At 30.8% G+C, this 14525-nt stretch overlaps 1 protein-coding gene across 5 annotated transcripts in view; it reads left to right on the top strand.

Moving 5' to 3' along the window:
• The window catches only part of LOC105135456 (uncharacterized), a 20008-nt gene extending 10845 nt beyond the window's left edge, over positions 1 to 9163 (top strand). The window contains exons 1-8 of one of the 5 annotated variants that reach the window (XM_011040326.1): positions 4607 to 4851; positions 4928 to 5306; positions 5635 to 5876; positions 6034 to 6156; positions 6332 to 6448; positions 6537 to 6719; positions 7702 to 7843; positions 8734 to 9163. In XM_011040326.1, the coding sequence (XP_011038628.1) occupies positions 4946 to 5306; positions 5635 to 5876; positions 6034 to 6156; positions 6332 to 6448; positions 6537 to 6719; positions 7702 to 7843; positions 8734 to 8909 (1344 nt within the window). In that variant the 5' untranslated portion in view covers positions 4607 to 4851; positions 4928 to 4945 and the 3' untranslated portion in view covers positions 8910 to 9163. Of the gene's footprint in view, positions 1 to 4606; positions 4852 to 4873; positions 5307 to 5634; positions 5877 to 6033; positions 6157 to 6331; positions 6449 to 6536; positions 6720 to 7701; positions 7844 to 8733 lie in introns of those variants that run through there. The other 4 variants (XM_011040325.1, XM_011040324.1, XM_011040323.1 and 1 more) reach the window with 4 other exon arrangements.
• The last annotated feature ends 5362 nt before the right edge of the window (positions 9164 to 14525 follow it).

Here is a 14525-nt window from a genome sequence, read left to right as displayed (position 1 = left end):
AAAAATAAATAAAAGTCAACGGGTTACCACCGGGTTTTTGACCGGGTTTTGCCGGGTCATCCCACCCGTCGGGTCAACCAGGTCACGCCGGGTCATGGCTTACCTTTAAAAATTTTTTATCTTTTTTATATAGCAAAATTAATTTATATTCTTTTGCTTATTATTTATTTTTTTATATCATTTTTTTAATTTTCAATTTTATTCACCGGCATTTGATTTCAAATTATTTTTTATTAAATATAGTTTATATTTTTTTATTGTTATTTCTTTTCTTGTGGAGTTTTTTATTGTATTTTTTTAATTTTATCCCTTAATATTTTAAAATTTTAATTTATTAGTTTTAGATTTACCTTCTATAAAGTTAGTTATAAGCTTATAATTGGAGTTATGGGTTTTAAAAGTTAAACATGTACTGACTTTGTTTTTTAATTTCATTGTTCAATATTTTATTTTTTAAAATTGATATTTTTTTAACTTTTTTTATGATCTTGTGCCCATAATCTCGGAGCTAGCAAGTTGGTTAATTTGTGCTGGCATAAAAAATTTTAATTAATTTTTTTTAGTGTTACCCTTAAATATTGAATTATTTAATAATTAAACTTTACAATTTTATTTAGTTTCTTGTTGGGGTTACCTTGATATCAAAACTAAGTTATATATTTGACATGCTAACTCACATGAACTTGATGTGGGTTTTTTTCTATTTTTTTATATTGTTAACTTTTTTTGTCAATTTATTTATTATTGTTGTATTTTTTATTTATATTATTTAAATTAATCAACCTTATTAACCTGATTGAGTCAATAACTTCAATCTTTTTTTTTTCTCTTCGAATACTTGTATCATCTTAGCAATTTTTTTTACATTAAAATTTTTTTGAGTTACCCACAACATATCATGGCCCCTGCCTAGTTGAATATATACATGCAAGTGCGACACACTTAATTCAAAAGTGTGTAGATAGATGCCTAGCGAGTAGCAAGCAAAGTAATGAATACTGCTAGATTGAGTTAATTTTTTTATAACATAAAAAATATCTAGCTAATGATAATCTAAGATAACCCGGGTTAACTTTACTAGCACACAACCCCTCATATGAAATCGAGTAAAAAAATTTGCAAAGCTAAAAACCTAATAGCTCAATATCAAATGATAAAATAAATTTTTTTTATAAAAATAGTGTTGAAGAAAAAAAAAACAAGTCAACCTAATTTAACTTGATTAGTCAAGCACCTGCAGTACGAGATCAAGATAAAAAATAAAATAAACTCTCAGGACAGGGACCTATCAAAGCAGGGACCTATCAAGAAAGATCAAAGTTTAATACAGAAAACAATGAAAAAAAAAACTAAACTAATCTAGATTAACGTGACTAGCTCGCATTTGAAATAACCTCACAAAAAAAAAAGCAAAAAAAATAACAAGGCTCAAAAGTTAATAATTTAATGTTAAGTGATGAAATTAAAAGAAAATTATTTTCATAAAAAAAGATCAAGAAAAATAATTGAGTCAACTTAAGTTAACTCGGTAAACTCACCACCCATGATATTATATTAAAATAAAAATAAAAGACTTTTAAAAGAATAGCCTAGCAACAAAGACTGAAGTTAGATAATTTTTTTTTAAAAAAAAAACAAGTTAATCCGAAAGACTGAAGTTAGATAATTTTTTTAAAAAAAAAACAAGTTAATCCGAGTTAACTTGACTAACCGACACTCAGGATAACCCTACATAAAAAAAAAGTGAAAGAATCACATATATTAAGGGCCAATAATTTAATTTCAATAATAAAATTGCAAGAAATAAAATAAAATCTATTCAAGAAATAAAACATTAAGAAAAAAAAACCTAAGTCAATCCGAATTAACTCGACTAATCCATCATGCAGGATATGAGATTGAGAGAAACCAACTAAAAAAAAGTGAAACAAATAACGAAGTTCAAGACCTAGCAATAAAGAGGTCAAATGATATTTTTTTTTAAAAATCAATTCTTAATAAAAAGAATAAAAAAATTATTTTAAACCAAACCCGAGTCATAAGATTGGAATTACTCTATAGGAAGACAGACATTAAAAAACAACAAAGTAAAATCTTTAATCACAAAATAATTTAAAATCCAAACTATGCGAACAAAAACTAATATAAAAATAAATAAAATAAAATAATTAGACTAAATTGAAAAATAAAAAATTACAAAAATTATAAAAAAATAAATTAGACTAGATTGAAAAATAAAAAAATTACAAAAATTATAAAAAAATAATTAAAAAAATAAGAAGCCAAAATAGATTAAAAAGGTTAAATAAAATAAGATACCGAGGAACAAAACTGAAAGAAAGATATATAAAAAAGGGATTAGAAAATCACAACAAAGAAAGGACTAAAATTGAATAAAAAATAAATACAATAAAAAAATTAGGGATGAAAACTGAAAAATAAATAAATCAATAAAAAAATAAAAACTGAGAAAAAAAGCAATCGATATAATAAGGACTAAATTAAATATAAAAAAAATTAAATAAAGTTTTTGAAGATAAAATTTTAAAAAAAATCTAAAACTCAAAAACTTTATGAAGTAAAATAAATAGTAATCAGAAAAATAAAAATAAAAATTAATAAAAATACAGACTAAAAGATATAATTATATTTTTAAAAGGATTGGCATTAATTTCCAGAACAAAAATGAAAAAAAAGAAGAGAAAGATCTATCATAAGTCAACCACACTCGCACCTCAAGCATGTATCACATTGTCAGAAAAAATACACAACACACCGCATCTAATGCCTCTCTAGAAAGCAAAAACTTGGTAACAAGATGATCTTTGCATACGCTGCTAGAATAACATGGGGTCGTCATGTGCTAACCCTTGCATTACCCACTTATTTTTTTTAATGTTATTTAATCTATTGAAATTTTAAAAGGATTCCTAACTAAACTTGAAAATAAAATAAAAAATAGAAGAAAAGGATTAAAATGCCCCTGAATGCAACATTTTTTTTCTCAAATTAAAGGGCAATCATGAAAAGATAAAGAAAACTATCTGTGCAAGTCTTTATATTTCTCTCTCTCTTTCAAGGGTACAAGATACTATGTGAATACTTATAAAGGCAACAAGTAATTTAAATGTGCTAAATAAATTGTATTGACCAATTTATTCCTAAATAAATCTTGGAATGCCTAATAGATCCTTTTAAAAAGACGAGTTTACCTTCAATTACAATCTCTGTAAGTTTTGATGAAAAGACCAAAACTATCATTATACTGTTACAATGTATAACGTAATGTGTGTAGGATGACAGAGGTTGGATTTTTGCATCTCAAAATCATCAGTTGATCAATTAATTCTCAAACGTTTCGATAATCTTACGTTAATCCCTTTCGTTAGTCCATATTACTTCTGATAAGGGGATAAATGCCTTTTCATCCCATAATTTTCGATTTTAATGGCCTACAAAATGTAGACAGTGCATCGATGCCAATTCTCGATTGATTCAATATATTAAAAAATAGAAAACAAGCTGAGGACGAAAAATCGGATCTTGAAATCAAATTTAATTAAAATTGACGTGACTTAATTTCAAAAATCAAAATCACGTGTCTTTCTCGCAGGCTATCCTTCTTGCTTGCCCATCCCACTCTCTTGATCTAAGAAGTTGGAGCAAATCATGCACGTGATGCGAGCCGGAGGAGACAAATCTTTGGTTGGATTCTCTGCACCCGAGGCGTGGCCAATTATACTGCCGTGGCCAAGTGCTATTATGATCATCTTTGTCATCGTCTTTTACCGTCCATCACCATCATTATCACCGTTGATCAGTTGGAGGCCGCAATCACAAGTGGGGTTGCATATGGACTCGTTATGAATAAATATCTTTCAACTGGCTGCATAATTAGCGGGGAGAATCCAAACCCCCGTTATGAGAGGCCCGACATATACGGGTCTAGTACAAGTCAACGAAAGGAGTTAAGGCTATAAGCCAGAGTGGAAAACCAATCTGGATCACCGAGCCCAATAAGAAATCCAGCCCACATCTAATTCCAATCTCTTCCATTGCAAAAGTCACAATTTCTTTTTATTTGTTATCATTTATTCTTTAAAAATCCGTACCAACCTCCATTTTCTCTCTCTCTCTCTCTCTTTTCTTCTATAAAAATCAGAGACCAATCTCTTAGCCGCAACATCACGGTCTACCCGCCACCGATTCCTGGTAGACGCTGTAAAATGCAACACGTGTTTTTTTACGACAGGGCCACAAGCAAACAGCATCACAGACCATTTTTAATGGCAAACCTTATTTAGGAGAATTAAACTGTTAATATAATTTTTATATATTTTTTTAAAAAAGTTTTTTTAACAATTTATCTATATTTAAATATACTTGATATTTAAATATTATATATATATATATTAAAAAAAATTAAAAATGGATTTTTTTAATTTTGAATTTTTTCTCTGTAACGCTGGAGATGCCCTTGGGCAGAAGATGCTTTTTGGCCCCGTCTCTCTACTTCCATATTTCTCCGCAGCAGTCCGCTAACAAAAACACATGAAACAACTAATGAAAAACAAACACAGGCGCTACTCAGTGGCATTTCAGTCATTGACGAGAAAATCTTGAAACGTGCTGAATCCTGGTTGATTAGATGATCGCCCATTTCTTTTCTTAGTGATTGAGACTGTTCTGTTGTGTTCTAAGATTTGTTCTCCAAGGAGTTTGGTCTATTTGATAAAATAGAAGGAAAAAGAAGTTACTTGGTGAAAAGAGTGAAGACAGACATACAAAGAAAAAAAGAAAGAAAGAGATAGGACAAGAAGATACAAGAGGAGGAATCGAAGATACAAGAGGAGGAATCGAAGATACTAGAGAGAAGAAAGAAAGAAAGAGATAGGACAAAAAGAGGAGGAATCGAAGATACTAGAGAGAGAGGGAGAGAAGGTCGATGGCTTGTAAATGTCCATTAAGAGCTCCTGCCTACTCTGCATCTGTTACCACGAAGCTCTCTCCTTCAATTTTGTTCACATTTCATTTATCTCCTTCTAAACGACATCGTCTCACCACCTGCTCTTTGCACAACAGCAATTTCTTATCCTCTCCTATTTCTTCTCGTCGCAGACCTATTTCAGGTGTTAAAATACAGAAATCAAAGAATGCGATAGTCTGCTCTGCTTCGAATCAGAAGAAGAGACAAAGCTTAAATTTTAAGACATTGTTTGGGAAGAAATATTTGTGGCGGAGGATACTTTTCGCGTCCAGGAAAGTCAGGTCCATCATTTTACTCAATGTCATCACCGTTGTCTATGGTACGTTACCTTCTTTATTTTTTATTTTTATAACATCGCTGCTGCTGCTGCTGTTGTGGCGAATTGGAATTAATATACGATCAATAGGAGGCATTCATTGTAATCAATGCTGGTTCTTTTAAATTATCTAGATATTAAGGCTGATTTAGCATATGATAGATAGCGCAGAAATATGCTAGTTTGTGATTGGGGCTTGATTTGTTATTAATTTTACGTTCTTGATTTTAGATTTAAGCTTGCAATTATAGAGATTCCATCATCCATTTGAAATTTTATATATGTCCTTATATATTTTCCATATTACCTTTTGTATTTTTTTTATATGCAGCGAGTAATATTCCAGTTGTGAAAGAAATTGAAGCAGTAATGGATCCAGCAACTTTCACTGTTGTGAGATTTGTTGTCGCTGCCATACCATTCTTGCCATTTGCTTTGCAATCATGGGATGATGCTCGAATCCGTAATGCCGGGATAGAGTTAGGGTTTTGGGTTAGTCTAGGGTACCTAACGCAGGCACTTGGTCTGCTCACATCAGATGCTGGTCGTGCATCATTTATATCCATGTTCACTGTAAGTTTCTTTATCAGCCTCTAGGTTGTATGTCAATCAAAGTTTTTTTTTCCCCCCCGTGTGTTGGTAATTGTACTTAAAGGTTTTTTTTTTCCCGTGTGTTGGTAATTGTACTTAAAGGTACAAAATTGGGCGCATTTTTGTATGACTTTATCAGGTAATTGTAGTTCCTTTGCTTGATGGTATGCTAGGAGCAATAGTTCCTGCACAGACCTGGTTTGGAGCTCTCATGTCCATTGTAGGGGTTGCAATGCTGGAATCCAGTGGATCTCCTCCCAGTGTAGGCTTTCTACTTGATGGTTGTTTCATTGTTTTCATGTTTGTTGCATTTCCTTGATGATGATCAAAGTGGAAGACCAAGCATTCTTTGTATGTTAATTTTTCTTCATCTGGGTTGAATAAAAGGAAGCTTGATTTTAACCTTTTATAATGGATTTGTATTTGCACATTGCCAGATTGGTGATCTCTTGAACTTCTTAAGCGCAGTGTTTTTTGGTGTGCATATGCTTAGGACAGAACATATATCAAGAAGCACAGATAAAAAGAACTTCTTACCTCTTCTTGGATTTGAGGTGCGTGTACTGCCCAATTGTCCACACAACACAGAAATGTAGTCTGGTTATCTTCTTGCATGGTTTGAAAAACAGATTCTTCATTTAGGTATGTGTTATTGCTATCTCCTCAACAATATGGTATGTCCTTGGAAGCTGGTTTGGTGATGTCCAAACTTGTGATCCATCATCATGGACATGGGAAATGGTTTGGCATTGGTTGGCTGTTTTCCCATGGATACCTGTACTTTACACCGGCATATTCTCAACAGGGCTATGCTTATGGATAGAGGTACGATGAATTATTTGGTTCTCTCCTTAATTTGCCTACATTCCAAAGAAAACTGCAAAATTTCAAAATAAGTTCTCTTTGTTTTCTTTTTCCTTCCTCGTTCTTGTTTGTCATGCTGCTGTATTTCTGCATTTCAACCAACTTGAAAGAAGGAAAAGAAAAGGGAAAGCCCATCCAGGACTTAAACATAATGGCTTTTCACACTTAATTCTCTTAAATTTTGTACCAAGTAAATCACTGAGCCCTCAATTGTACCTCTCCACTTGGCCTTCCCAGCATGTTTCCTGGAAATTCCTCTTTGTTACTTCCCTTGCAAGTGCAGCTGTTTCTTTCTGAATGTGCTTTACTAATTGTGATCCATCATTCTCTATGTTTGATAGTTTTTCCATATAGTCCTGTATAGTTTGTGTTGCTAATGTGATTTATAGATCTTTTGATGCCAATAGTTGAAAGAGGACTCGTGATGAAAGATTCTTTGTTTTTTTCCTTACCATGGAAAATTCATGTTTGTAATGTTTATGATTACAAGCACCTTGGATTGTTCTTTTATATGTGTTGTGTTTCTTGGGGACTTTGTCTGTGGCAGGTATACATAAAAATCTCCACGACTGCAGTTGGTTCATTTGGGATTTGGGCATTCATGATAACAAAAATTACAAATGCATAAAAAAACTACAATATTTTACAAGCGAGACAAATTTTATATGGTATCATCAAAACCATTATTGTGTGGATTCGATTACAATTAAAAGTAAATGAGAATCTGTTTGGGAAAGGAACTGAAATCTCCCAATTCTCAGTGACCCTAACATGGCATGATGATTTGTGGGATCAGGATGACTCCTGCCTCTGGACTGAAACACCATTGTTCAGTTCAAACAACATGGTTTCATTCGGATTTAGAAAATTGTGCCTTTTAAGTTTTTTCCCGTCAGATAAAAGTAAATGTGATCATAATTTGCTCTATTTCTTAACCACACAGATGGCTGCTATGCGTGATGTTTCAGCAACAGAAACTGCAATAATTTATGGTTTGGAGCCAGTCTGGGGTGCGGGATTTGCATGGTTTCTTCTCGGTGAAAGGTGGGGTGCCACTGGTTGGATTGGGGCTGCTTTTGTACTCGGTAAAATCTTCCACCCTCTGGCTCTTGTTCGCTGTTACTTTCTATTTTTTGACTGCCATACTTCAGAGTGGCTCAGGATATGCTTAGAACATAAAGTCAGCCAATCAGTTTTCCTCTTTAATTTAGAATGCATACTATTCTTTCATTTGATTTCTTGATACTTAGATTAACAAGGTTATGCTCTTCTCAATTTTATTTTTGCACGGACTAACCATTTCTTACCCTTTTTGGATTAAACAGCCACTCTCCTCTCCTCTGCCATTTTAGCTTCATGGCTGCATTCATGTATCACTTCCTCATTCTTCTGTCCTCCCAGAAAATTCATTTAGATGGAAAGAATATGTTTTTGTAAATATAACTATTTCTATAACCGAAAAGGTATGTGAGCTTAAGAAACAAAATAAATAAATAAATAAATAAATAAAATTGATTTGGTTATTAAGTAAATGAACCCCTAGATTATAGATTTTCTTCGGATGCTGTGCTGGATTCAAGAAACTGAAAATAGCCACGTGTTTAACTTGGGGATGGCAAAATGTGGATATCATTATTACCTAGCTGATGGCATCCTAATAACTTGAACTGGGATGAGTACGTTGGCTTTCTTATCTAACTAATGAGGTGGTGAATGAGATAGTGTTATGCGTTGTTTTTTTATATAGAAATACATTAAAATATTATATATATATATATAATTTATTTTTGACATTAACATATTAAAACCATTTAAAAATATATAAAAAAATCAATTTGAAGCAAAAAAATTTTTTTTTCAAAATTTTCCCAAACTCCGATTGAAATCCCCCTCTAAACACCTCCTAGATATCTTTACTTGCTTCTTGTTCCCTGATTGTTGATGTCGGGCGGTAATCTTTCAAAACTTCTTGTAGGTGGAAGCTTGATGGTGCAAATATGTGGATCATCATCTTCTTGTGTATCTGGCAAAGATGAATTGAGAAGTGAGAAGGTGGATCACCTCCTGGTTTCGGATAAGCAAAATGATTTCTCTACCTCACCGGTTAGGGTCATTTCCAAAAAAGATGTTCCTAAAATATTAAAAAAGTAAGGCACTTTAGTACCCTTATCATCCCTTTCCCCACAAATTTTATATCATCTTATATAGTTGTATAGCACCGAAGTCCTAATTTTGAATAGCTGCCGGAGGCCTGAGCTGGTGACCCCCGAAGCAAGACTCTGACATGTATATATGTGCATATAAAATACATATTTATACAAGGAATGGAAAACAGAAAAAACAACTACATAGAACTTGCTTTCTTGTTATCTCTCATTTCGTAATTTAAGCATTTCTTCTATGTTGTGTTCTTGCTAGAATAAGGGAAACTCCTTTTTTTCTGTCCTCTCTATGAAAAGAAACTCCTGTTATTAGAGTGAAATCTCTGTAGAAGATAAACTTGCCGTGCCACATGCATGTCCAATCGCTCTTTAAGGCTCAGTAGTCAAGCTGAAGTTTTTGGGCAAGCCTCGAAGATGTTGGTAAACTAAAATGCAGGTGCCTGGAGTGAGGTAGAGTTATTTTAATTTTTTTTTTATTTGCAAAAATATTAAAATAACATTTTTTTATTTTAAAATTTTATTTTTAACAGTAATACATTGAAATAAAAAAATATTTAAAAAATAATTTAAAGCAAAAATAAGGAAATGATTCAAGTGCAATACTTTAAAACAAAAGTATGTGAACCTTGTTTTCTTTTATTTATTGATATTCAAACCTTTTAAGTTTTGTAGGTATTGGTTTTTATATTCAAAGAGAGATCTAATTATTATAATATAATAAGAATTTGAATTAACTAGTTAAACAAGAATTCTAAACACAAATATTGAAAATATGTCTTATCTCAACAATCCCTTCCTTAAACTTATGTTTTTAAATACTAAAAACACTTGGTTTAGCAATAAAGGATTTCATGTTTTTATAGAGAGTAGACACCAAATGATTTTATGAGCTTCAAACGACTCTAACCTGAGGCTATTCTTTTTATATTTGAAAGATATACAAGTTTTGAATATCCTCCATATAATAAATTTTTAAATTAATTTTAATTTGGTAATTTTCTTAGAATCAGATTTTTTAAGCGGTCTTACCATGTGGAATATATCTTGCTTTTGCTGGCAAAGCATTAACAAGTATTTCTTAACCTAATTTCATGTGTGAAATAAAAGTCATTAAATATATATTTTTTTGCCTGTTAATACACTTTTTGGTTGGCTTCATTACTCAGTGTATTACTTATCCAAGATTTCTTGTGGCATGTCAGAGTTTATTTTTGCTTGCAAACAAAAATGAATTAATTTAGGCAATTCTTTCACCTTGTCAATCACAAGTCGGAATCTTCATTTGCCCCTTGAAAAAATCTCACACTACCTCACCTAAATTATTTGACGTCCCTTCATTAAGATAAGAAGGTCTTAGAAAAGAATGGAGGCCTCATAATTACAAAGTCTAGGCCTAGTAATTAAAATACACAAGTTGCTGAACCTGTAATGGTTGAAGACTAAAACAAGCCAGTAGTTGAACTCCCAAGCTTCTATTTATTGATACTCAATCCTCTTGAATTTTGCATACGTTGACCCGTCTATTTACAAATAGATTGTATCAGCTTGCTATCATAATCTAATAAATTTATAATTAACTAGTTAAACAAAGATTATGAATACAAATCATGTTTAATCTAGGGAACCTTTTCTCATCTCGACAAAAAAAAAAATTGCACATTTTGAAGGGTTCTATCCCGATTGTACCCTTTTTTTTTTCTTTTCAAGAAATGACGTTGCTTCTGAAAACTCAACGTTTTCTATTAAAAAAAAATCTAGTAGGTCTCAATTGAAAAATCAAATAATTGTTTCTGAAAACTCAACGTTTTCTATTAAAAAAAAATATGGTAGGTCTCAATTGAAAAGTCAAAATTATTTGGAGATAAATTAATACCTAAAATTATTTGAGGACAAAATAATTGTTTCTGAAAACTCAACATTTTTAACGTTTGCGCTTTTTTTTTTTTTTTTTTGTGAATGCGAAGTTCAGGTAAACTGGAGTGCTGTTTTCTTCTTGACTGCAAAACAGAACCAATCAACGAAGCAGCTAATTCTGAAGATCAAAGTAAATGGAGGAATAGCAAGTATATAACCATGATATATTTCCGAGAGATCGTTAAATGGTCTTTGAATTTCAGAGTTAAGAAATTATTTTTAATCTCTTGGAATTTAATGTTTTTTTTTTTTTACATTAGTCCGTATGTCTTGAAGCCAACACAACAATCCCTAGAGTCTTGCTGCGTGGTTAAACAGGTCCCAACGTGGCCTGTAGTTTGACTCTCTCTTGTTTTTGCAGCTAAATATATAAGAACGCAATCGTATTTCGATGAAAAAGAAGACGAGATCTGAATGATTCGGCTGAAAATGTCACTGGAAAGCTTTGTATTACACTCAAAATACATCATTAATTTGATTACTTGTTCGTAGTTACGGCAATAATTAAGGATTTAGTACAATTATGATAATAAGATTAGCTTTTTACCTTAAAGAAGCGGGTAGCATAATTCACTTCATAGCAAATCATTTTTAAGTGATCGTAAAGGACATTTATTAATTATTTCATGAAATTAACCTGTGTTTTTTTTTCTTTTTTTTCTAATTTAACTTACTGTCCCATCTACCAGTTATTAATAATACCTTTCATCGCACTAAATTCATCATCAAATTTTCTCATCCATGCGAAAAACTAATCTTTAAGCCTCCAATTGTAGGATCTTTAAACAACAAAAGAAATTATAACTGCCGGAAAAAACAAAAAAATAAAATAAAACTTTAAATGGTGGGAAATTAGTTATATCGCCACTGTCAGCGTCACTCTCCATACGGACCATCACAGTTACATATATTGGCCACTTATTATTTGATTTTTGTTTTCTATATGATCTATCACAATATATCTTGGATTTGGCAAATCCTAGTGATAGTGACATTATAGTGTCTGTCACCTGCTCGACTACTCGTGCCTTACATTTTTTGCACGGGCTGCACTGTATCGATTATGATAAGTTTGAAGATTTTTCTTTAAAAAATTCTATTTGGCAGGGATTGCATGGATTTTTCATGTTTTTTTTTTTTTCCTGGAGATGTCTGTGTGGAGATTATTGGAGATGAATTCTCTGAGAAAAGCTAACGAATGCTCTAATATTAAATATTAATCCCAACTACTTTCCAATGCTCAATTTTCTTTTCAATTATTTAATGGTAAGTTAAACAATCGTTTATGTGCATTACCCACACAAAATCAATGAAAATGACACACACGCAACATGCATGTATGTATATATATATATATGTCTTGTAATCTACCAACTCCATTGTTAATTCACAAATCAAACAGTTACAGAAGGCATGCAAGCCAGCTGTAAGCAGAAACTGAGTCGCTAGTACACAAAGAGGCAAGTCGACCAAATTGCTTTACTCAAATATTGTCTTCTTGTAAGATATTGATATATTGCAGAATCATGGCTCTGTAAGGTAAGCTGGAGAAAGTCGTAGAACTCAAAATTAACTCCTGCTGCTAAAAGGTCTACAACCTATGGAAGAGCAAAGCCCACCAGGTAATTAACATATACACGCAGTTAATGCACATCATGGTAACTGGGAGAGTGGAGACTGATGGCGTAGGTACGGTTGCAGCAAATCAACAATTGCAGTTTGAGTTCAAAAAACTACAGGGGTTTCGCTTTAGCTAAACATACAGTTTACAATGAATTATTACTGTGAAATTACTCTTCTACTCTTGAGTAAGAAACATAAGCCTTGAAGCTAGGTTTGTTGATCTTTTATACTGCTCATTAATTAATACAAAATTATTTAAGGATGTATATATCTTTTTTATTTTTTTATACAATAAAAATCCTCTTTTACTTAGAGTCATAAAATTTATAACTATTATCATGGGTTTTGTTGACTTTTAATAAGTTTTTGAGTGGCAATAATATTTATTTCAGTTTGATTTTTTTTTTATTTTTTATTTGTTTTTTTGTTAGAGTTTTTATAATTTATAATTTTATTTTACAAAACAAGTTTATAATTTTTTATAATAATAATAATAATAATATTAACAATATTAACAATAATAATTGTAGTGGTTGTAATAGTAATAGTAGTAGTAATAATAATAAAAATAATGACATAAACAATATTATTAATAATAATACTAATAATGATGATAATGTTAATAATAGTGACAATATTAATAGTTTATTATGAAAACAATAATGATAATAATGATAATGATGATGATTATACTAATAATATTTATGATGATGATGATGATAGAGATGGTGGTTATAATAATAATAATAATAATAATTTATTATGATGATAATAGTAATTATGATATTAATAATCATGATAATAATAATGTTACCAGTAATAGTTATGAAAATAATATTAATAAAAATACAAGATAAAAAATTTAAAAATTTATCTGTTTATCTAAATTTATGGCATCACAACATAATCTTGTATTCTTGATAAAAAAAATTTATGTTTTAAAAATATAGTTTTGATCGTGCTGGAGCAATTAAAAATAAACTAATATTATATCATTATATATACTCCTTTTAGGTAAAAATTTAGGGAAAAAAAAAATCAACACCGGTCATTAAAAATCAAGTAAGAAAATTGGTTACAGCCTAAATATATCCTTGAAAAAACACTTATCTATTTCATCTAAATTTATGTGAAAAATAATTTAGTTTATTCTTGTAAATTATGACCTTTAATATCATTTCAAACCTGGTTTCGACAATTTTCAAGAATAAAATGTTAAAAAAATTGGACTCATATTCAATTTATTCCCTATTTACAATTATTTCAAGTCAAATCCCTTCAAGATATACGCAAAGATCAAATCGAATCCATAGAGTAAGAAAAAAATAGACAAAAAATATATAAAATGAAAGAAACATATATAGTTGTTATTATTTTTTTTATCATGTGCAGCATAGGTATATAAACCTATCCTAAAAACCTATCTTGACTCGTCTATAAATTAAATGGGCGTGCTTAATTAATCTTGACCAGGTCAACAAATTCCGTAGAATCCTTCAAACAAAATATGATTTAAATTAAAATTCATGTTAGAAAATTAATCCATGTTAAATTTTATATCATGCTATCTTTTACCCTTCAAATCCACTCTTAACAAGAATAGAAAGCGTAAATATAAAATATATTAACAAAAAAGTAACTTTTTTACATTAAGGTTTATGTCTTTTTAATTTAATCCATGCCCAAATATAATTTTACATGATTAGATATCATAAAAATTCAAAATTTAACAAGAATTGAAATAAAACTTTCGATTTTCAACGGCTTAACCTCAAATCAGATTACAAGAGGGGTCTGATTGTAACAATTAGTAGTCAGATATAAATATATAATTATAGTCTGGATTACATGGAAGGACAGCACAACTACCTTACACGAGAGTACTCTGAATGTTTGGTTGGCTACTTGCACGTGTGGGAGCTCGTCGAGAATTGGATGGGGGTGTTTCTAGTCAAAGTCGGTCAAAACATAATGGCAACTTGAGTAATGGTTCAAGGCCATAACTTAACAAAAAAAACTTCAATAAGAGGTAAAATATATTCGTCAATTATATTTTATGAAATCAAAA

Source organism: Populus euphratica, unplaced genomic scaffold (assembly GCF_000495115.2).
Source record: "Populus euphratica unplaced genomic scaffold, PopEup_1.0 scaffold123.1, whole genome shotgun sequence".
In the NCBI taxonomy this organism is placed as follows: domain Eukaryota; kingdom Viridiplantae; phylum Streptophyta; class Magnoliopsida; order Malpighiales; family Salicaceae; genus Populus; species Populus euphratica.
This window is presented reverse-complemented; position numbering and strand designations above follow the sequence as displayed.